The sequence below is a fragment of the Vanacampus margaritifer genome, chromosome 14, assembly GCF_051991255.1.
Source record: "Vanacampus margaritifer isolate UIUO_Vmar chromosome 14, RoL_Vmar_1.0, whole genome shotgun sequence".
Lineage (NCBI taxonomy): Eukaryota > Metazoa > Chordata > Actinopteri > Syngnathiformes > Syngnathidae > Vanacampus > Vanacampus margaritifer.
Window position 1 is genome coordinate 365,091 of NC_135445.1, and position 21,031 is coordinate 386,121.

General features: G+C 48.2%; 4 protein-coding genes across 7 annotated transcripts; 3 read left to right on the plus strand and 1 right to left on the minus strand.

Moving 5' to 3' along the window:
- Positions 1 to 672: 672 nt before the first annotated feature.
- Positions 673 to 5,627, plus strand: abraxas1 (abraxas 1, BRCA1 A complex subunit). 3 transcript variants are annotated; one of them, XM_077542670.1, is made up of 8 exons: positions 704 to 907; positions 2,067 to 2,157; positions 2,807 to 2,843; positions 2,923 to 3,186; positions 3,255 to 3,365; positions 3,424 to 3,508; positions 4,291 to 4,402; positions 4,991 to 5,627. In XM_077542670.1, exons 1-8 carry the CDS (start codon positions 827 to 829, stop codon positions 5,227 to 5,229), a joined length of 1,020 nt encoding a protein of 339 aa, XP_077398796.1. In that variant the 5' UTR covers positions 704 to 826; the 3' UTR covers positions 5,230 to 5,627. The 3 variants fall into 3 exon arrangements, with proteins under 3 accessions (XP_077398794.1, XP_077398795.1, XP_077398796.1); XM_077542668.1 differs by having other exon boundaries at positions 673 to 907; positions 3,259 to 3,508; XM_077542669.1 differs by having other exon boundaries at positions 676 to 907; positions 3,259 to 3,508; positions 4,994 to 5,627.
- mrps18c (mitochondrial ribosomal protein S18C) lies at positions 5,261 to 7,062 on the minus strand. The gene is made up of 6 exons (XM_077542672.1): positions 6,948 to 7,062; positions 6,800 to 6,870; positions 6,649 to 6,732; positions 6,284 to 6,341; positions 6,126 to 6,185; positions 5,261 to 5,393 (listed from the first exon to the last, which is right to left on the minus strand). The coding sequence occupies exons 1-6, from the start codon at positions 7,021 to 7,023 to the stop codon at positions 5,317 to 5,319; spliced, it is 426 nt and encodes a 141-aa protein (XP_077398798.1). The 5' UTR covers positions 7,024 to 7,062; the 3' UTR covers positions 5,261 to 5,316.
- Positions 7,063 to 7,264: 202 nt separating this feature from the next.
- On the plus strand, positions 7,265 to 13,773 carry helq (helicase, POLQ like). Of its 2 annotated transcripts, none has more exons than XM_077543091.1 (18): positions 7,265 to 7,629; positions 7,870 to 8,344; positions 8,431 to 8,609; positions 8,681 to 8,881; positions 9,609 to 9,681; positions 9,756 to 9,853; positions 10,387 to 10,485; positions 10,560 to 10,705; positions 10,782 to 11,021; positions 11,108 to 11,249; positions 11,329 to 11,433; positions 11,690 to 11,879; positions 11,982 to 12,139; positions 12,652 to 12,750; positions 12,831 to 13,004; positions 13,129 to 13,242; positions 13,333 to 13,467; positions 13,525 to 13,773. In XM_077543091.1, the coding sequence occupies exons 1-18, from the start codon at positions 7,606 to 7,608 to the stop codon at positions 13,603 to 13,605; spliced, it is 2,733 nt and encodes a 910-aa protein (XP_077399217.1). In that variant the 5' UTR covers positions 7,265 to 7,605; the 3' UTR covers positions 13,606 to 13,773. The 2 variants fall into 2 exon arrangements, with proteins under 2 accessions (XP_077399217.1, XP_077399218.1); XM_077543092.1 differs by having other exon boundaries at positions 7,875 to 8,344.
- Positions 13,774 to 14,275: 502 nt separating this feature from the next.
- hpse (heparanase) lies at positions 14,276 to 21,025 on the plus strand. The gene is made up of 12 exons (XM_077585836.1): positions 14,276 to 14,517; positions 15,850 to 16,055; positions 16,183 to 16,305; positions 16,664 to 16,837; positions 17,337 to 17,508; positions 17,590 to 17,637; positions 17,834 to 17,931; positions 18,011 to 18,113; positions 19,239 to 19,353; positions 19,426 to 19,550; positions 19,625 to 19,774; positions 19,869 to 21,025. Exons 1-12 carry the CDS (start codon positions 14,315 to 14,317, stop codon positions 20,026 to 20,028), a joined length of 1,677 nt encoding a protein of 558 aa, XP_077441962.1. The 5' UTR covers positions 14,276 to 14,314; the 3' UTR covers positions 20,029 to 21,025.
- Positions 21,026 to 21,031: the final 6 nt, after the last annotated feature.

Consider the following 21,031-nt stretch of genomic DNA (forward strand, 5'->3'; position numbering starts at 1 on the left):
GCCACCTGCTGAACCAAAAATGCTCAAACACGCACACAAATTGTAACTATTAGTTCCAAAGAAAATGAGAACATAATGCATGTTACATCTATTTTGCTGTTATATTCCTAAAATGTGATAGTTAAATTGTTAGTTAGTTATTTTATTATGACAATTATTTTTAAACAATGGGTGGATGATTTTTTTTTTGCACCGTGTGTAATAACTAATTATTTGGGAAATTACCTATTTTTACACCTACATTTATTTTTAGTTTAACCTATTTTATTTCTGATTATTTCTATTTTTAAATTATTTTCATTGTAGTGATTGTTGTTTTTTGTTTTCATCATTTATTTATTTTTTAAAATCTGGATGTCATTGAAATGAAATGTCATTGTAACCTCTTTTTTGCATGATTAGAAAATATTTGTGTATGTGTGTATTTATTTTCTGGTGCTTTTGTTATTAAAATTGTAGTAATAGAAATGATCAGTTTTGTCTTTCAAGTTTTTATGTTGGATGTGACGTGTCGAGAGCACTGCTGCTTCGGCGTTTGTTGTTAACGTGCTGTATCAATAAAGTTGGTCAAAAGGCCGTGTGTGATTACGTTATTTCTTGACAAATTAGCTATTTTTACATACAGAGTTTTATTTTTACTCCATCTACGAAAGACATGGCCCCTTTGACATAATATCTAAACATTTTCAAATAAATCAATCAATAAAAACGTAAACGAAGATCAGAGTATCTTTGCGCAGGAATGAGGGCATTGAGGGCAGCGTTGACTGCGTTTCTTTGTGCGGTGAAGTGACGCTCTTGAACGATCACAACGCACACAAACAAGATGGCGGAACACACTGTTCGGATCTCTGGAATCGTTTTGACTTCTTTAATGTTTCAGCACATCAACAAAGACTCGGACGTGGTGAGGCAACACCCGACGATTTTGTCGGCTTGTGGTCGACGCAGCTCGCGGAGTGTTTTACTTTTTGCCGCGTTAGCGTCAATGTTTAGCCTGTTAGCATCATAGTAGCTCGTTCGCATCATTCGAATTTGGCGCTTAAGACATAAAAGTCACGTGCCATGAAAAAAAGTTTGTCACACACTATTGTACGTTTGCCAAAATAACCTTTACTAATATTGTGCCCTCAACAAAATTGGCGTGTGTGTGAGAGTGAAGAGATATTTTGTTGACGTAGAGTGTGCGCGTGCGTGCGTATGTCGTACTGAGCTTTGTCACGTGCGTGAAGTTGGCTTCCACCCCACGTAAAATTTGATGGAAATAGTCTCTTTCGTTTGTGACATAAAAAGTTTCGTTTGTACTATTACTGTTTTGCAGTAATTCTAAATGATTTTTTTAGGTCATCCAGAGTTCACCCAGCCACCATCTATTGAAAAACGGACCCGAAATGGGTCCTTTTGTTTGTGTTGGACTGTGCAGTTAAAATTTTCGTCTGCTGCGACGGTTTTATAGATATGGCGTATTTCATTTATGATGACGTCACTCAGCCCCCCCATTTCCTCCGAAATGCACCCCAAATGGTGCCAATCGTTTGTGCTGCGTTAGTGCTGTTAAAATGTTCGTTTGTGCCACGCCGGTTTTATAGATATGGCACATTTCATTTCGTCTGATGACGTCACCACTAATGCTCTGGTGGTTACCTGAAGTTCGCGAAAGTACGCAGAAACATGCAAAACTATAGTTAATTCCAAGTTATTACGTGGAACTAACAAGCGATCCACTGAGCGTGGTTCCATGGGACGAACTTTCTCGATAGACCGCATCCAAAACAAAAAAAGACAGCCGGCGTCACCACCACAGCATTAGTGGTGACGTCATCCGACGACACTAAATGTGCCATATCTATAAAACCGTCACGGCACAAACCAAAATGTTAACAGCACAAACAAATGGACCCTAACTGGGTGAACTCTGGATGACCTAAAAAAAAACATTCATAATAACTGCAAAACAGTAATAGCACAAACAAAACTTTTGATGGCACAAACCAAAGAGACTATTTCCATCCAATTTTGCGGGGGGCGGGGCTAACTTCACGCACGTGTGTCGCTGTGTTGATCAGGACGGTTTGCTCTTGGGCGAGAACCACGTGGAGGAGCACGTGACCATCAGCGACGCGCAAGAGGACCACGTTCACCTCCGACAAACTTGCAGTAACCACACCCATAAAGCTCGAACCCCGTTTATCTAGGAACGACTACATGTTTAGACAACAAAAAATCAACCAAAATAGAACGCTTTTGCTATTGAAATGGTCTTAGCCAATGCTAACATTACGTACATGTCAAATTGCAGTTGTACACACAAACAGCTTTAAACATTTTCTTTCATTGAAATATATTAAGCTATTACTGTATCTATTGAAATGAGTCAAAACATAAGGGGTAGGACTAGATCAGTTTTTAACTTCTTCCTACTCCCTTTTGAAAATGCAAACTCTTTTCTTTCTTGTTTCTATATTTTTCTATATTTATATGTCCAATCAACCAACCAAACATTAAAAAAAAAAAACATACAATGTGTAACATTTTAGCATACTGTAGATGTTAGGCTATGCCACTGAGGGCTACGCAGAGCCTAATGTGGAAATCTTTTGGGTTTTAATGATGCTGCATTTCTTCCGGTAGAGCTCAGTGCTGCACTGGCATGTTGTGGCTCAAAGTGGTATTACACTCATTGCAAGCAATTCCAAATTTGGATGGCTTCACATTGGCTATATGTTGTTTCGCTGTATTTTGGCGTCAAAAACAAAATGTCCACATTCTCCTGCTGTGACCTCTGAACTCATCTGATGTGTTGCAGGCATCCACAAACACGTTTGTTGCCACAAACTCAACACGTGAGTCCGCATTGCGCAACACCTGACGGAGGCCAGACAAAACGTACGTGTGCATTTTTGTGCGTCTGTATGTGCGCAGCTGGTACGACGCGGCGGGCAAAGTGGACGTGGCGGCGGTCCGCAGGCTCTTGGGGGCCAACCATCCGGAGCGCGTGATTGGCTGGTACCGCCAGCGCAGGAACTCGGCGCAGCGAATGAGCATGCGTGAGAAGGCGGTGCACGAGAACCTGAAGGTGGCGCTGCGCGTGCCTCACGCCATCTTCCTGCTACTCACGCCCGCCGCGCTGACCGAGGCGGGCTGCACGCACCGCGCCGAATACGCCGCCTTCCTCTCCAGCAGCAGGTGATGATGTGACAGTGTGGTGCGATGATGTCATCCTGACGTGATGTCATCATCGCCGCGGCGTGAAGGCAGGTCCCCGTGGCGGTCACCAACTTGGCGTCGCTGGACCATCAGGCCTACTGGACGGCGTCCCCGCTGTGCTCGGCCCCAGGCTACCGGCGCGCCGTCGGCCAGCACAGGTAACGCGCTCGCGTGGGCAGATGTGGGCGGTACTTGTGAATTTCTTTCCTTTCCAAGTTCCAAGTTGTTGGACGCCAGCGGCCAGTTGGCGGACGTGGACGGCGTCAACGCCATGAACGAGTCGCTGCAAGACGAGCTGCAGGTGAGCTCGGGGTCCTCCCGCGCGATGGCGCTCTCTCGTGCTACACGGACAAATCAATGACTTTTTTTTTTCTTCTTCTTTTTTAAATTCCAGAGCAGTCATTTACAGACGCGTGTTGCATTCACTCGAAAAAAACAAAAAAACTCCAGTTTTTCTGACTAATGTTTTGGGTGAGCTTTGTTATTAATTTGGGGGGAAATAATTTATTTAAAAAAAAAAGATTAATCAGCGCCGTACCTTGTCCCGCCGCACGCATCCGTCCTCGCCTGCGCCAACTACATTGACTAGAAGACGCAACGGCCCGAAAATGCTCAACCCTCGTTTGGTGTTTAATGTAGCATTAGCCGACATGTGGGCACATTTCAGTTGGTTAAAAGGCCAGTGTGAAATAAATATCTTATAAAAATATGATCATTTTAATTCATTATAATGAATGCAATGAAAGTCAAAATTGGCATTATTTTTCTCCGGCGTTTCGGTTTTCATTTTCGGTGCGTCGCTAGTTCAAACGTAAGCGCATTTAGAGAGCAGTTTGTAGATTTATGTAAATTCTATCCAGGTCATGTTTGTAAATGAGAATTAGTTCTCAAATATTTGTACCAGGTAAAATAAAGGTTAAAAAAAAAAAGCATTTCAGTAGATTTAAGCGTATTTCGGGAGTATTTCAGTCGAGAGAGAGAAAAAAGCCGAAATAGCGAATGAGGAAGACTTCCCAATCCAGTCGATGTCTGTCAATCACACCCTTGCCCCTCCCCATTCCTGTCGCACCCTGGACCAAGCAGATGGCGTGTGGTGCCGTGGTGGACAGCGAGTGCGCCGTGCAGAATACGCTCGCCGACGTTTGTACCCTCAGGAAGAAGCTCCGTGACAGCAAGTCGGCGTTCGCCGGCAAAGGTACATTTAAAACAAGCAAAAACAAGCGCATGGATGCATTCGGGTAAATATGGAAGCGAGTGTGCGCCGCGTCACGCCGGCCACGTGGAAACTCGGAGCTTTGTTGGAATGTCATTTGCTTATTCAGAAGAGCACAAAAAGGTGTGCCGCTCCAATTGAGAACACGGTGTGCCGCTTAGCTGCCATATTGGATGTGGCCAAGCGTCACAACCGCATTGGCGGAGCAAGCATTTGAGTGCCGTAGTGGATGTCGTGACGGCAAAGGTTACGTTTGGCAATCGACCCTGACGCATTCGCTGTTGTGCGCGCTCGCCTCCCAATCATGTGGGAAGGCAGCCGCTGTTCAAACCCAATCAACAGATTCCATCCGGACTGCCTGATGCACCGGCGGACTTCCGGTTACTCACAATGAATCTGTCGTCTATTTGTGAACACGTCCAACATCGCATTAGCATAGCAACTATTTGACCTTGAAAGATCGCCCACCATATTGGATGTGGCAATGAAGCTAAATATGACCTCATTCACACAACAGCCATGAACGACATTCGCCAAACTGATGATGCGTTTCCCATTTCCTGTCCCCAGCAGAGGGCGCACCTGCCGCCAAGAGGAACGTGCGCCTCCAGCTGGCCGTCCGCACGCTTTGTGCCCACACGCCGCTCTTTGCCTCGTGCACGCTGACGCTGGACGCCTCACCCGTGCTGGACGACGCGTGCAACCAGATGAATCTCCGCCCTCTGCCGCCAATCACGGCTGGGAAAAGGTCGGCCGCTGCGCCGCCGGCCGGCAAATGGAAGCGGCGCAAGGCTGATGCCACAAACTGACGACGTCAACAGCAAGAAAGACAGCGCAGTCAGCGGTTTGGACTTTATGTCCATTTATTGGCCAATGGCTGGAACGAGGAGGCGGAGCTAATCCACATGTTTGATGCTGCAGATGTTGGGGTCCCGCATCAACTCAGGATGTTTGTGTGTCACCGACATAAAACCTAAACATACGCATACACATTAGAAGGCAAATTGTTTTCTTGGTGCCATGCAACAATGTTAAGTGAGCTTTGTGGCGCCATCTTGTGGTATCTGCATGCACAGGTGCCTTAAGAGAAGAGGAATTCCATCCCCATTGATATGAAAGGAAATGCCATCAGTCCGTTCTAGACCCAAAAAACGAAAAATTTTGTGAAAATGTTTTGAATGTAGCACTTAATAAAAAACTGTTGTAATTTTTTGTATCAATTCGATGGCCATTGTGCTGTGTGCACTTTGGCCACCTGGGGGCAGCATAATATACGAAGGGGGACAGTCACAAAATTGTTTGTCACTCATATCTCAAGGCACCGCTGGGTAGGCAATGGACTACATGCCACGGAGGAGGCGGGACTTTCAACCATCAGCTTTGTTTCTGTTTCCGGTTTGCGACGTGTGGGCCGCGTCCCAGCACCTGCGCTTCCGGCTTTGCGCTTCCAACTTTGCGCCCCTCGGTTGCGCGTTCCCGTCGACGGCCGCGAGTGTGCCGCGTCCGTCTCGGTGTCAGAAGCATTTCAGGTAGCCGAGAGCGCAGGGTGGGGGTGCGAGTGTTGGAACGCGGCCAGCAGTGGCCGGAAACAGCGCCGGTGTGTAAAACCCGGAAGTCCGTGGCATCGACCCCATTGGGACCCTTTGCTCTTTGGGTTGACGTTAACGTATGTAAGGTGAAGAAAAATGGCGTGACGTCACGTTACCCATCGCGTGCGCCTTCTTGATGGCTTTGGAGATTTCTTTTTGTTTGCGCCCGCACAAGCCTGACGTCGACACATTTGAAATTGTTGCTTAAGCATCCATCGCGTCAAATCCGGTCACAAAGTGTTGTTGGCCCCGGCAAGTGGTGGGCGGGGCTTACCTGTGATGTGGCGGCCGTAGATCCTTCCCGTGTGCGGCGAGATGAACTGAGACAGAAGCTGCACACAAATAACACGTTTAGACTTTCATGTCGAAAAGCTTTTGGCAGGAATACAAAAACAAGATATGAAATATGTATGAATGTAAATTGTTTTTTCTTTTTATTAAGGATTTTTTGGGATGGTTTATAAAAATCCTAGGTTAGTGACTTTTATGTATTTATATATACATATATCAGCATCAATGAGTGTTTTTCTGTACTTTTTCTTGCAAGTGTTGGTCTTGGACGTGTGGAAGAGCAGATGCAGCGCCGCAACGTTGTGGCGGGCAGCGCCGCAACGTTGTGGCGGGCAGCGCCGCACTTACCTGAATGTTCTTGAAGTCGACATTGACTTTGCAGAGGACGCAACCTTTCTGCGGCTCCTTGTAAGGATTGTCCATCTTGACGAACTGCCATTGGAGATGTGACGTCACGTCAGGTCTGCAATTTTGTCCGAGTAAAGAATGAAGAACTCACCTGGTCGTGTTTGATGTGCTGCTGTTGGTGCGCCAGGCGCTCAGATGAGACGGACGACGCGCTCGTTAAAGCTGCAACACAACAAGGAGGGTTAGCATTAGCGCGAATGCAACAAACGCTGCCATTTACGACGAGTTACAAAGTTAACCTGCAGGTTTGCTCGCCTCTGTCAGGCGCGAAAGGACACCAAATAATAAACGATCTGTTCGCTTGAGAGGGAGCATTTTTGGAGCTACTGCAACCCGGAAGTTGTCTTCATCTACTTCCGGTGCGGCCCCGTTCCCAACCTTTTTTTAAAGTTATTTCTGTTTTTTTATTTTATTTTATTCTACTGTTTGTTGTTGTTGTTTTTACTCATTTTTTAGTTCCCACGGCAAATTGCTGCTATTGAGAGTTATGCTGAAATAAAATCTTTAAATGATCAATTTGGAAATCGAAAAGGGAAGTTTGTCGAGCGAGGTACCACGTGACCACCCACGAACCGAACCCCGGTTAGGGAGTCCGGATGTCGCTCTCACTTGACGGAAGAGAACAAACAACTTGACACGTTTTACGAAAGCATTTTGTGTCTGCACGATGTTCGGGTGCGCTGGACAATAAGGTCAAGCACATATAATGATAATATCATCATAATCGTTTGTCAGGATTATGATTGCGTGTTAGCAGCATTAGCTTGCTTTGTTTGTAGCATGCGCTCTCCGGCGGGTTCGAAAGAAACCAAATGTTGAAGTTCATTTTAGAAAAAAAGAAGAAATCCAAGAATGGAAGGATGACTTTAAAGTAAGACGTGTTTCATCATCATCATCATGGATGACAATCAGCATCTGGAGGTAATATTGCTTGGCTTGGAATGATATGAAGAATTGAGTGATGTGATGCGGCGTGAGTCGGTCAGGAAACAATTGGATGGGGCAGAAAAGAAAATGACTCTCGCTGATCTGAAGTCAAAGCAGGCCAAAAACCTTTTGTGATTGATGATTGTTGTTCAGACTGCCTGCGCTTCTTAACCCGCTCAAGCGCGGCGGCGAAAAAGACAAAATGGTCTTGACTGCTGCTTTTGTGTCCATCAGTGCAGCTACAGCGAAGACTTGTTCGGCGACTACGAAAGTCTCCTGGCGGACGAGTCGCTGATGGCCAAGCTGGACCAGGCCGACAAGATGCTGGCCTCCGGGGATGACCGCCTCCTGTCGGAATCTGTGGCAGAGGCGCCGGACGCAGACACGGCGCGGGAAGGTTGGCCTCACGGTCGGCAGGAAACCAAGAGGCGCAAAGTCCACGAAAGCTCCGCCCCTCACAGGAGTTCGCCCAGGAGGAGCGTGAGCGATCGCGTGAAGAAGATGCTGCGATGCAACGCGGCGGCGCCCGCCAGCTCCTCCCGCTGCGTGGCCATGAAGGAGGCGGCGCTGAGCCACGAGATCGGCGGCGCCGTCCGGGCGGTGGAGGCGGCGCGGACGGCGCACGCCAACGACCTGGGACCTTTTTTTGGATTGCCCGCCAAAGTCAAAGAGCTCCTGTTCACGCTGCGGGGAATCCGCAGCCTCTACGGTGACACGGCCTGACATCACAGGATCACATGATCACAGGATCACATGACGTCAGGAGCGCTAACGTGTGTTTGTGTGCGTGCGTAGCGTGGCAGGAGACGTGTTTGGGTCTGGATTGCGTGACGGCCAGGAGGAATCTGATCTACACGCTTCCCACCAGCGGCGGCAAAACTTTGGTGGCCGAGTTGCTGATGCTGCGCGAGCTGCTGTGCAGGAACAACAACTGCATCTTCGTCCTGCCGTACGTGGCGCTGGTCCAGGAGAAGGTAATGGCCGCCGCCGTTCGCCACGATGGCCGCCCCGCCCTGCTCTAAAAAGCCTGGGTTTGAGCGCGCAGGTTCGCGGCCTGGCGGGCTTGGGTCTGGAGCTGGACTTCCTGGTGGAGGAGTACGCGGGCAGCAAGGGCCGGTTCCCGCCCGTCAACAGGCGCGACCGGCGCTCGCTGTACGTGGCCACCATCGAGAAGGCGCACGCGCTGGTCAACGCGCTGGTCGAGGACGACCGTCTGCGGAGCGTCGGCCTGATGGTGGTGGACGAGGTGAGGCCCCGCCCACGTGCGCGCGCAAAAGGAACGCTTGCAAAATTCGGGACTTGCTTGAGTCACACCTTGAACATTTTTGGTTTTTGAGCAACGACGAGACGGACGTTTTTTGTCCGTTGAGGAGCCGAAGCCGACCGAGGCTAAAAAAAAGCCCAAAAGCAGCTCAACAAAATCCGCATCCGTCGTCGTCATCATCCGGCCGCCATTTTGCAAATCTCGGCAATTTCAGAGGATGTCGAGCGATGGATTATTTTTGTGTTTGTTCCAATTCAAACATTTGCAAACGTCTGCTCTGTAAATAAATGCTACGTTCATGATTGACAAATGCAGTTTTATTCCAAGAAATATTTTGTAACTTGTGAGTTCATTTGACTTAAACAAAGTTTATTGTTGAATTTGATTATTACAAAAATCAACATATTTAAAACAGTACTTCAAACTTTGAGGGATGAAATGGAATGTTTTTTTTTAATCACTTAATTGACAAATAGTTTAATTGATTTGGAATGTTTCAATTCATTTAGTTAATTAACTAACTACTTTTACGAGTGTTTTGAAATGTTGTTTTATAAAACGTGATATTTTGTGAATGTGAACTTTTTTCTTTAGAGCTCAGAATTGTTCATTCGGTAATTTGACGCGTCATCGTCATTCATTAAAAAAAAAAAAGTGTTTATTTTTATTATGAATGTGAACTTTGAATGCAATATTTGTGTGTGTTCAGTTGCACATGCTGGGCGAGGGCAGCCGAGGCGCTTTGCTGGAAATCACCCTGGCCAAAGTTTTGCATCTCAGCCGTAAGGGCGCCGTCGCCTCCGCCGCCGCCGTCACCGCCGCTGTGATGTCATCAAGCTTTTGTTTGCGGCGACAGGTGACACGCAGATCATCGGCATGAGCGCCACCTTGGGGAACATCGGCGAGCTGCAGACCTTCCTCAACGCCGAAAACTACCACGACGACTTCCGACCCGTCAGTCTCGCGCTCGTTCGCCGCCGCAATCCAAATCAGCAGCAACATTTGTTTTGCTTTTTCTCGGCTTTCAATTCTAATTTCCTCCATTGATTCCATTTAGATTCACAAGAGATATCGATTCCATTTGATGTCAACTTGATTTGGATTCTCTTCAATTCCATCCCATGTTTTTATGGAACATCAATTCTTCTGCAATATGAAGAACGCGATCAAAACTCTAGATTTTGTGGCGGCGCAAACGGCTTCAATCAGTCATTGAGTCCGTTTACACGAAGATTGACATCAGCAAGGATGACATGAAAATACTTTCAGAATTCAAAAATCGAAATTTCGAAAATCGGGGTATTAATAAGACATGAAAAAAAACAGGGAAAAAAAAAACAAAAAAAAAAAGCTCCCCAAAAAAAGAGTTTTTTGTTTTTTTCCCAGTGAATGCAATCGGCTTCCGTAAGACGGCGAGAGATTTTCCAAAGCATTTTGGGAGCGACTTGAATTCTTGTTTTTTGTGACATCATCCGCGATGCGTTCAGGTGCGCCTGAAGGAGTACGTGAAACTGGCTGACGGCATCTACGAGGTGGACGCCAAAGAGGACCAGCCTTTCCGTTTGTGTCGCCGTCTGGAGTTGAAGGTACGAGCCCGCCGCCGTCGTCGTCGTTGCCGCCGCCGCTGTCAGCTGTGTAACGCGCGTGTGCGTGCGCGCAGTACTCGAGCGCCATGCAGAAGGTGGACCCGGACCACATCATCGCGCTGGTGACGGAGGTCATCCCCAAACATTCCTGTCTGCTCTTCTGCCCCACCAAGAAGAACTGCGAGAACGTGGCCGTCATGATTTGCAAGTACCTGCGCCGGTGAGGCCGCCGTTGCCGCCGTCTGTGCCGGCGCCTTCGCCGCGTCACGCTGGCCGTCCTTTCCCGCCCGCCGCAGGGACTTCCTGCAGCACCGTCAGGCGGACAAGGAGGCGCTGCTGCGCCAACTGAAGGAGTGCAGCGGCGGTCGGATGTGCCCGCTTCTCGGGAAGACGGTCCCGCTGGGCGTGGCCTACCATCACGGCGGCCTGACGGCCGACGAGCGCACGCTGCTGGAGGACGCGTACGCCGCCGGCGTCCTCTGCCTCATCGCTTGCACGTCCACGCTGGCCGCCGGCGTCAACCTGCCCGCCAGAAGGTCAGCTCGCCTGCGGTCATCGCGGTGGGAATTGGAACGGCTCGCGCGTGGACGGCGTCACCCAATTGCGACGCCGCTGTCCGCAGGGTGATCGTGCGCGCGCCGCTGGTGGCGCGGGACGCGGTGAAGACCAGCCAGTACAAGCAGATGGCGGGTCGCGCCGGCCGGGCGGGGCTGGACAGCGAGGGCGAGAGCATCCTCATCCTGCAGGAGGCGCAGCGGGACCAGGTCTTCCGTCCGTCCGTCCGTCCGTCCGTCCGGCGGCGGCGGCGGTCGTCCTCACTTCCTGTCACGTGACTGCTTGCAGGCCAAGGCGCTGCTGTGCGCCCCCGTGGAGAATTGTTACAGCTGCCTGCTGGCCGACGACCGCAAAAGTCTGCTCGGCTTCATCCTCTCCCTCGTCGGGTTAAAGGTGACGCGCGCGCGTAGGTGCGTGCGTGCGTGCGCGCGCGCGCGTTCTATTATATTGTGGCTGCGGGAAAAAGTCAAACTTGAAAAAGAAGTCAACTCAAAATGTCAGCCAGGAAATGATTAAGCGGATCATCAATAATATCGTCACGATAATCTTTTTATCCCTGATGTGAAGGAACAAACGTATTGATGTAGTATTATTATTATTATTATTATTATTATGATGATGCTGATAAAGTTGCGTGTGTGCGTGTCAGGTGGCGTTGCGCGTGGAGGACCTGGAGGAGTTTGTGCGCGGGACGCTGCTGTTCGTGCAGCGCCAGCGTGCCGGCGTGCATCTGGAGGACGTCCTGCGGCAGGGCCTTGACCTCCTGAAGGTCAAAGGTCTTGTGCACGTGCAAGGCCACGCCTTACAGGTGACCCACTTGGGCCGGGCCACCTTTAAAGGTACCTCAAGCCGTCTCCTCGGGTTGCCTGTTGCATTGCGTGGCGAGCGTCAAGCCACGTGCACGTGCACGTGCACACCAATGTGCGTGCGTGCGTCCTCAGGTTGCGTGAACGTGAGCCACAGTGAAATTCTCTACCAGAACCTCCAGCAAGGCCTTGAGGGCCTCCTCCTCAACTCTTTTCTTCACCTGATCTTCCTGGTCACCCCGTACGACCTCGCCGCCACCTGCACGCCCGACTGGATGACCTTCTACACGCAGGTCGCACACGCACACGCACACACAGATTTGACTGTTTTACTATCTTTTGTGGGGTTTAGTTGATTCATGAAAGTTTAATTGAAACTAAAGTTTAGTTAATTCATTTTAGTGAATTGATTTTGAATGTTTTAATTCATTTTACTTAAAGTTGAAATTAAATAAAAGAATTTTAGGTCATTGATTTTGAATTTAAAGTAACAAAATGAAATGTTTTTTAAAATCACTTAATTGACAAAATTATTAATTGATTTTAATGATTTAATTCATTTTAGGTAAATAATTTAGTTAATTAAATTAATGTTGAGTTAATTGATTTTAGTTAATTGATTTTGAATTTGAGGGATGAAATTAAACAATTTTGAAGATCGCTTAGTTGACCAAATATGGACAATAAATTAACGATGAATGATGACGTCACGATGACATCATGATGTGACAGTTGTCACCTTGGGGTCACCTTGGGGTCACCTTGGGGTCACCTGGGGGTGACGTGAAGGCTCTTTGTGTGGCAGATGTCCTTGTTGTCGTCGTCGGAGCTGAAGATGTGCGCCGCGGTGAGCGTTCCGGAAAGTTTGGTGGCCAGGAAGGCGGCCGGGCAAAGCGTCAGCAAGGTCAAGGGTCGTCACGGACGGCGTGCAATCACTTCCATGGCCAGCAGGAGGCACCCCGGCTCACTTGCGTGTGTTTACAGAGCGCCAACATGTGCGCGGTGAAGCGCATGTACCTGTCGCTGGTTCTGATGGCGCTGCTGAAGGACGGCGACGTTTGGGGCGTGGCCCAAAAGTTCCAGCTCAGCCGCGGCTTCGTCCAATCGCTGCTCGGCTCGGCCGCCGCCTTCTGCTCATGCGTGCTACACTTCACGCAGGTCGTGCGCGCACACGCCAAAATCACACACGCTGTCCATATGATGAAGACGAGTGCAAATGTTGACGTCAACGTGCGTGCGTGCGTGCGTGCGTGCGTGCGTGCGTGCGTGCGTGCGTGCGTAGGAGCTGGACACGTTGTGGCCGTACCGGTCCCTGTTGGAGGCGCTGACGCGTCGCCTCAGCTACTGCGTGAAGGCCGAGCTCGTCCCGCTGATGGAGGTGGCGGGGGTCATGGAGGTCAGCACACGCTCGCCACGCGTTCGCCACAACAACCAGCCGCCAGCTCTTTAATGGTGTGTGTTTTTGTGTGTGCGCGCGCGCGGACAGGCTCGCGCCAAGCAGCTCCACGCCGCCGGCTACACCACGCTGACGCACTTGGCCAACGCCGACGCCGCCCTGCTGGTCAGGACGCTGGAGCGCCTCAGCAGGAAACAAGCCAATCAGATGGTGGCCTCGGCCAAGGTGGGTGTGGCATGTGTGCGTGTGCGTACGCGTAATCGACCGCCATCCGTGTTTCAGATGCTGCTCAACGAGAAGGCGGCCGCGCTGCAACAGGAAGTGGATCATCTGCTAACCCGGCCGCCCGACCTGCCGGACTGAAGGCGTAACCGTGGCGACCATCTTTGTTTACTTCCTCTAGCCAGGTTAGCCTAGCCGCTATTTGGGACTGAACGCAAAGGACACGCCCACAAACAAGTCCTACTTTTTATACTTAACTTTTTTTTTTTTTTTAAGTACATTGTCGATAACAAAATAAATGTCAACTAAAAAAAATGTTTTTGTGCAAATCATTGTGTGAATGTGAAATGAGAATGAAAAGTGTTTAGTGCAACGTGCGTGTGTAGAATTATAACGTGCGCGTAAAATGAGTGCGCTAACGTGTTTGTGGTCTACACAAAGATAAATGTGTTCTTTTTCATTGACAATATACTATGCAAATATAGCAACGACTGTAAACAGACAAAATGGCTGTCAACTGTTAAAAGTCGTGCAAGAAAATGAATTCGTAAAAAGAGTTGCTGGGGTCGCCTTTGAAATGGAAACCAGCCGCACTTTTGTTGGTTTTTATAACTTTTTTCTTCAAATTTACTCTGGCTTATCTTGTTTCTCTGTAGTAATAACTTTATTTGTGAATTGTTGGCAAGCAACTTAAAAAAAAAAACGTTTTCAGCGTCGTTGTCTGTTTCCCGCCCAAAACACGGACATGTTTGGTGTGTGATGTCAAGGGGCGTGGCTACGAGCCCAACGCGCGCACAAACAAACAAGCGCAGCGCACACACGCAGGCGGGCAGACCGGACGTGAGCAGCTATGCCGGAAGTGGCGGCGAATTGGCGCCCGTTTTTGGCTGCTTGTGTGCTGTGCGCGCTCTCGAGCTCCATCGAGGCGCGCGCCCGACAGAGGGTTGCGGGAGCGGGCTCGGTTCGGCTGGTGCACCGCGTGGATCCCAACTTCGTGTCCGTCACCATCGACGCGAGCCTGGCCGAAGACGAAAGATTCATGCGCATGCTCAGGTCAGACTTAGCCACGTGACACGAGCCTCGCTTCCTCATTTGCGCGTTTAGTACAAAAGTAACTTACAAAACTTGTGCGAGCAAAATGTGAGAACATTTGGAGTTGTGGAAAAAAATTTTTTTTTACTTGTGGCCAAGAAAAAAAACATACAAAAAAATGGAATTGGAAGCTGTAGAAATGATAACTTGTAGTGAAAGAAGTCGCCACTAGGTGTCAAAAGTGTTTTTACTGTTGCAGTCCAGACACGTGACTTTTGCACGGAAACAAATTAGTACTTGAAAGAACTCGTCCAAGTCAAGACAAGTCGTTTTTGCTACAACTACAAAATTATTTACGCAGGTGAAAGTAATCATATCACACAGAAGTTTAGTTGCCCAAAAAGTACAACAAATATTTCTATAGATTACACCCACGCATTATTTTTCCTACAACTACAAATTCTCACAGTTTGCTTGCACAAGACAAGCTACTTTGCACCAAATGTACACTTTTTTTTCCTATTCCCTAAATTTTAATATGACAAGAAAACAAAGTCAGATAAAGCCACAACATTAAAGTTAGCGCACAGCAAAAAAGGTCGAAATATTAAGAGAGAAAAAATGTCCGACATAATAATTGCTGAACGAAATATGAAAACAATTTCAAGACATGAGCAAAAAGTGCAAAAATGATTTACGAAATGACAAACAAGTCATTTCAAGGCATATAAGAAAAAAATGACAAATGTCGTAAACAAAAAGCGTTTTTACGATACGATACGATATACTTTTATTTTCCCTGTGGGACTCCGTCCAGCTGCAGTTTACAGTAAAGAGAAAACAACAGAATAGAAAGAGATGAAATTAAAATTATAAAATTAAATAAATAAGAAGTGCAGCAATAAGTAGAAGACTTCCCAGAAGTCTTCACAGGCGTATACATGTGTAGAGAAGTACACACACATATACACACTTCTATATATATACACACATGGGTATGTACACAACATTGCACCATATATATATATATATATATATATCTTATTGGACTGAGTTAATGTCGGTTGTTAAGCAAGTTTTTATGGAACAAACGATTCATTCAAGTGTTTTTCCCATGAAAGATAAATAAAAAGTGAACGTTTCAAAACGATGAAACGCAAATGTTTTGTCCGAAATTTTTTGGGGGGGTGTGAGTCCATCTTAGAGTGGACCGGTGATTAGCCATCGTCATTTCCTAGGGATGACCATTTGAAACTGGAAGCCACGTGTTGCATTTTGTGAGTTTGAAAATCTTGATCCATGTTTGATGTCGCACGCGCGCGTTTGAAAGTAAATTGCGTGTTTTTGCGTCAGCTCCGCCAAAGCGCGCGTTTTGGCCAAAGCGTTGTCTCCGGCGTTCGTTCGCTTCGGAGGAACCCGGCAGGACTTCATGGAGTTCCAGCCCCAGCGCAAGCTTCGGACAGCCAAACCCAGAGGTCAGAGCGGGTGCGCCCGCGAGCAAATCAGTCGGCCAAGCGGCAGCCGTCTCGGGTCGGGAGGGTGTGGCTTAGCTGGAAAAGGTTAGCATTTATGCTAACATAGCAAAAGTGGTTTTGCTCATCATGAAAATGTTAACGGAAATCCCGCATGCTAGCTTAGCAGGTTCGCCGACGTCATCACTGGCACGCTATGCTAACCGCGTTGCAGGGTCGCAGCCCAGAGTTCTTTCGGGTTGGTGGGAGGAGCATCTGCTGGCGCTGTGGCGCAAGCAACAAAGGCGGCTGGCCAAGGAAGACGCCAGCGGGAAATACCGGCAGCTCAAGTTCACAGGTAGCGTTGATAGCGAGCCACTTCCTGCGCCGTCACTTCTAGGGGTGGCAAATCCAGGTCCAGAAAGTAAAAATCAAGCCACAGTTTGGCTTTAGCCCCTCATGCTAGCTAGCTTCCTAGCAGGTAAACGAGCACCCGGGGAGTTAGCTAGGGAACTAGCAGCTAGCACCTTGGCTTTAGACCCTTGTGCTAACTAGCTAGCGAGCTCCCTAGCAGGTAAACAAGCACCCTGGGAGCTAGCTAATTAGCTAGCTAGATAGCGCCTGGGGCTAAAGCCAAACTGTGGCCGGGTTTTTACTTTCTGCACCTGGATTTGCCCCCTCCGGTCTCTTCCTGTTGTTGTTGTCCTGCTGGCCAGAGAGCACGCTGGACGAACTTCACGCCTTCGCCAACGCGTCCGGCTTGGAGCTCATCTTCGGACTCAATGCGCTGCTCAGAAACGCCGACAACAGTTGGAACGCCAGCAACGCACAAGCGCTGCTACGCTACTGCCAGGAGCGGCGCTATCGAGTCTCGTGGGAGCTCGGCAACGGTACGCTTCCTGCCGCCGCCGCCAATTACTTCCTGTTGTCACTTCCTGTTCACAGCCTGACGCAGAAGCCGGTTAGCTAGTCCTTTTATTTTATTAGGGAAATTTCATATTCACAAAGTCAAATTTAATCCATGCTTTAGTGTAGTATTTTTGGTTGATATTATTCATTACGTAGAGTCTCTTTAATTGTACACAATAAGAAAGGTCAAAAGATTTTGAAAATATTTTCTAGTTTGTTTAATTGAAGTGTGTAATTTTATTTTTATTTTGGGGTTATCATATAAATTTGTAATTGTAGTTATGATGCGACATTGAACTGCAATGTCTTTGTATATAAATGGTTGTTGTTTTTTATTTGTCGTTACTACAGAATTGTCCATTTGTATTCTGTCAATAAAAAAAGAAGAAGCCGGTGAGCTGCTTTGATTAGCTTAGCACGGGAAGCTAATGAAAGTCAGCAAGCAGCCGGTGACCTTGCGAACTGACGTTTGACCTTCAGAACCAAACAGCTTTGAGAAGAAGGCGGGGTTTCGCGTGAGCGGCGAGCAGCTGGGTCAGGACTTCACGCGTCTCCGCCAGATGATGTCACGGTCGCCGTGGCACCGCAGCGCACGCCTCTACGGGCCTGACGTGGGCCAGCCGAGAGGACGCACGCTGGACTTGCTGGACGGGTCCGAACCATCGGCAAACTTTGCTCCAGATGAATCCCGTCCATCCACTCCACCCGTCGTGACCTTCTTTTGACTCGCCAGGTTCCTGCGCAGCGGGGCCCACGCCATCGACGCCTGCACATGGCACCAGTGAGTCTGTGTGACATGTCACATGACACCTCACATGACCGATTGGCATGTTACATGAAATGTTAGCATGCGCAAGTGGAAAATGATGCTATTTTTTGTTAGCATTTGGCCTACATTTCTGCACACAAATCACATTACAAGCATTCTGACACGATGTCACATGATGTCACACGATGTCACATGACGCGTGTGCTAGTTACTACGTGAACGGTCGAGACACGTCATTGGACGACTTCTTGGATCCCAAAGTTCTGGACTCGCTGGCGCTGAAGACCAAACAAGTCATCAAGGCCAGTCGTCACAAGCGCGCGCGCGCGTGCACGTTGCGTGTGCCGGCGCGTCTTGACACGCGTCTTCCTGTGTGTGCAGGAAGTGAGGCGCGTGTCTCCGGGGAAGCCCGTGTGGCTGGGAGAGACCAGCTCGGCCTACGGGGGCGGGGCCGTGGGCCTGTCCGACACCTTTGCGGCAGGATTCATGTGAGTCGTGCAAACAAAAATTTAACGCCACCAAGACGGATTGATCGCATTTTTAATTGACTGATAACAGAGGTGACAAATGCCGGTCCAGAAAGTAAAAACCCTGCCACAGTTTGGCTTTAGCTCCTGATGCTAGCTAGCTAGCTCCCTAGCAGATAAACAAGCGCCATGGGAGCTAGCTCGGGTGCTAAAGCCTAACTGTGGCAGACTTTTTACTTTCTGGACCGGCATTTGCTATCTCTGACTGCTAATAATAATTTAAGATAGATTTTTCTCTCAGTTGTAAAGTTAGCATTGAAATGTTTATTGTTAGCATTAAGGGACCTAGCTATAGTTTTTCGGTCGATCGGTTATTTGAATTTGACTCTTGACCAAATATCGGCATTGGCCTAAAAAAAATCCGCATTGGTCGGGCCCGAGTACTTCTGATCATAAATGCTAGTGGTAGTGTTAGCGATGTGATAATGACGTTAAGAGTTAGCATGTCAGTTTTGTGTTAGCCTGGGGGTGCACATTCCATGTGGTTAGCACACCAGTTAGCTTAATGTGCATCTCTTGCAGCTCATGTGCGGAGTAAACATAAGAGTTAGCCGGGGAGCACATTTTGTGTGGGTAGCGCTAGTTAAATATACGCCGCTCGCGTGATGTCATGAAAATGTGTTTTGAAGATTATCCATCAAATTGAGTCAACATGAGCCCATCATTTGTTGTCAATCAGAACTTGTTATTATAGTTGAAGTGATGTGAGGGAAGATGTGAAGGGTTGATCATAATCATAAATTCTAATCTTAGTGATGTGAAGATAAGAGTGAGTGCGTTATCTCTGTTAGCATGGCGAGCACATTCCTTGTGGTTAGCGCTGGTTAGCTTAATGTGTGTCACACGCCAGTCGTAAGTAAAGAGCGTGGGGGGGATAGTGCTAATCATGATGTTAGCAATGTGAGTGAAGAGTTAGCGTGGTATTAGCGTTGTCCTAGCGTAGGCCAAAGCTATCAAAATAATTCTTCCATTCATTGTTTTGTTAGTGATACGAGTCAAGCTAACGCCGCTAATGCCGGCTTGAGGAGCGCATTCCTTGTTGTTAGCGCCAGCTAGCTTAATGTATGTCACCCGCCGTTTGGTCAGGTGGTTGGACAAATTAGGAACGGCGGCCAAAGGAGGCGTGTCTGTGGTGATGCGGCAGGTTCTGATTGGCTCGGGAGCGTATCATCTTCTGGACGAGCGTCTCGATCCTCTTCCGGTGAGCGCTCGCCACCGTCGGCGCTCTTCTTCGCCTCCCGAAACCAGCTGAGTGTGTATTTTGTGATTCGAGGACTTTTGGCTGACGCTAGTCCACAAACGCGTGGTGGGCCGCGGCGTCCTGAGCGCCGGCAGTTTTTCAGCACGGACGGGAAGTGGCCGCGTTCGTCTGTACTTGCACTGCGCCGCCGCGCCCAGGTAGGTGACCTTTCAACCAACGGCGCCACCCACGACCGCCTGGGCACGCTCAAATCGCTGCACGTTCCCGGCAGGTACAGAGAGGGCGCCGTTGCGCTCATTGCCATCAACCTCAACAAGATGGCCGCCAACGTGAGCGTACCGAGCCGGCTGGCGAGCGGCGGCCACGTGGATGCGTTCGTGCTGCAGTCGGACCGGCCGGGCCTGGACGGACTTCTGTCCAGGTGATTGGCACGTAGCGGAGCCTTCTGTGTCGTCGGCGTGTTGGGCAACTTTTTGGCTTGTGGTTTGCATGTTGTTGGCGTGTTGCGTGGAAAGGGGCGTGACGCTGAACGGCGACCCGCTCAAGATGTCGGGCTTGAGCCTTCCTCAGCTGGAAGGACGCCGACTGGTGGTCTCGGAACACGTCGGACTTCCCGCCTTCTCGCTCGCCTTCTTCGTCTTTGCGGACTCGCGACTGGCCGCCTGCGCTGCCTGACCTTCATCATCATCATCATCAGCAACAGTCATACAGAGCACTTTTCATCCTTCCAACCAGTGTAAATGTGACTACATTATACATTATTATTATTATTATTATTGTTGTTGTTACGAAGAAGACAGCTTCCACCCGTGGGGGCAAAAGTTTTTTTGTTTGTTCATGCAGCAAAATAGGCAAAGTCAATATAATCTTAGTTAATGAATTAAACTGTTCACTCAAAAAACTGTTGGATGAAAAGTAACCCAATTATGGATCAAAATTGGAGCCATCCACTTTCTGGGTTGTTTGATACAAAATGAGCCCATTTTTGGAGCCAAAGTATAACTGACTAATATTTACGAGTTGTTTTACGCTGAAAGACTCATTTCTTGACTCAAAGTTGGGTCAAATTGACCCAAGTAGAGGATCTGTCCATTTATGACCCATAGTTGGGTTCTTTTTGACCCAACTGTTTTTCCAGTGTTGGATGGCGGCGGCGCACATCACCCTAACCTAACCTAACCTAACCTTACAAATAAACTCGCCTTGCCTACTGTAACGACTGTAAAGACCAACGTTCAAAGAAGGAATGAACATTTTAGAAAAAGATACATTTGAAATTGATGTCTTTGTTTATATGAAGTGAAATGTACATCGGATTATTTGGACCAATTTAACCTTTCTTTGCCATCATTAGCGATATTAGGACCAACATTTCTGTTTCTGTCACGTTATGTTTTCTTTCAAAGAGTTCACAAATGTCTGCTGAATGTAATATCATTTACACATTTCAAGTTTCCGACGTCTCGCTTCGATTAAGACAAATGTTTTTGTTTCTGTTTGTTTGTTTTTATTAATTCGTTTTTTTTTACCATTCTGTGGAGATTGTTTTGCGTTTTCTGCTGTCTTACTTGCTAAAATGGTGCAAAACGACGAGAGACTTCAGCGTCGTTCACACATGAACATTATCGCTGCGGTTCAACTTGTTAATAAATTTTTTTAATCAACTACAAAACTGTTG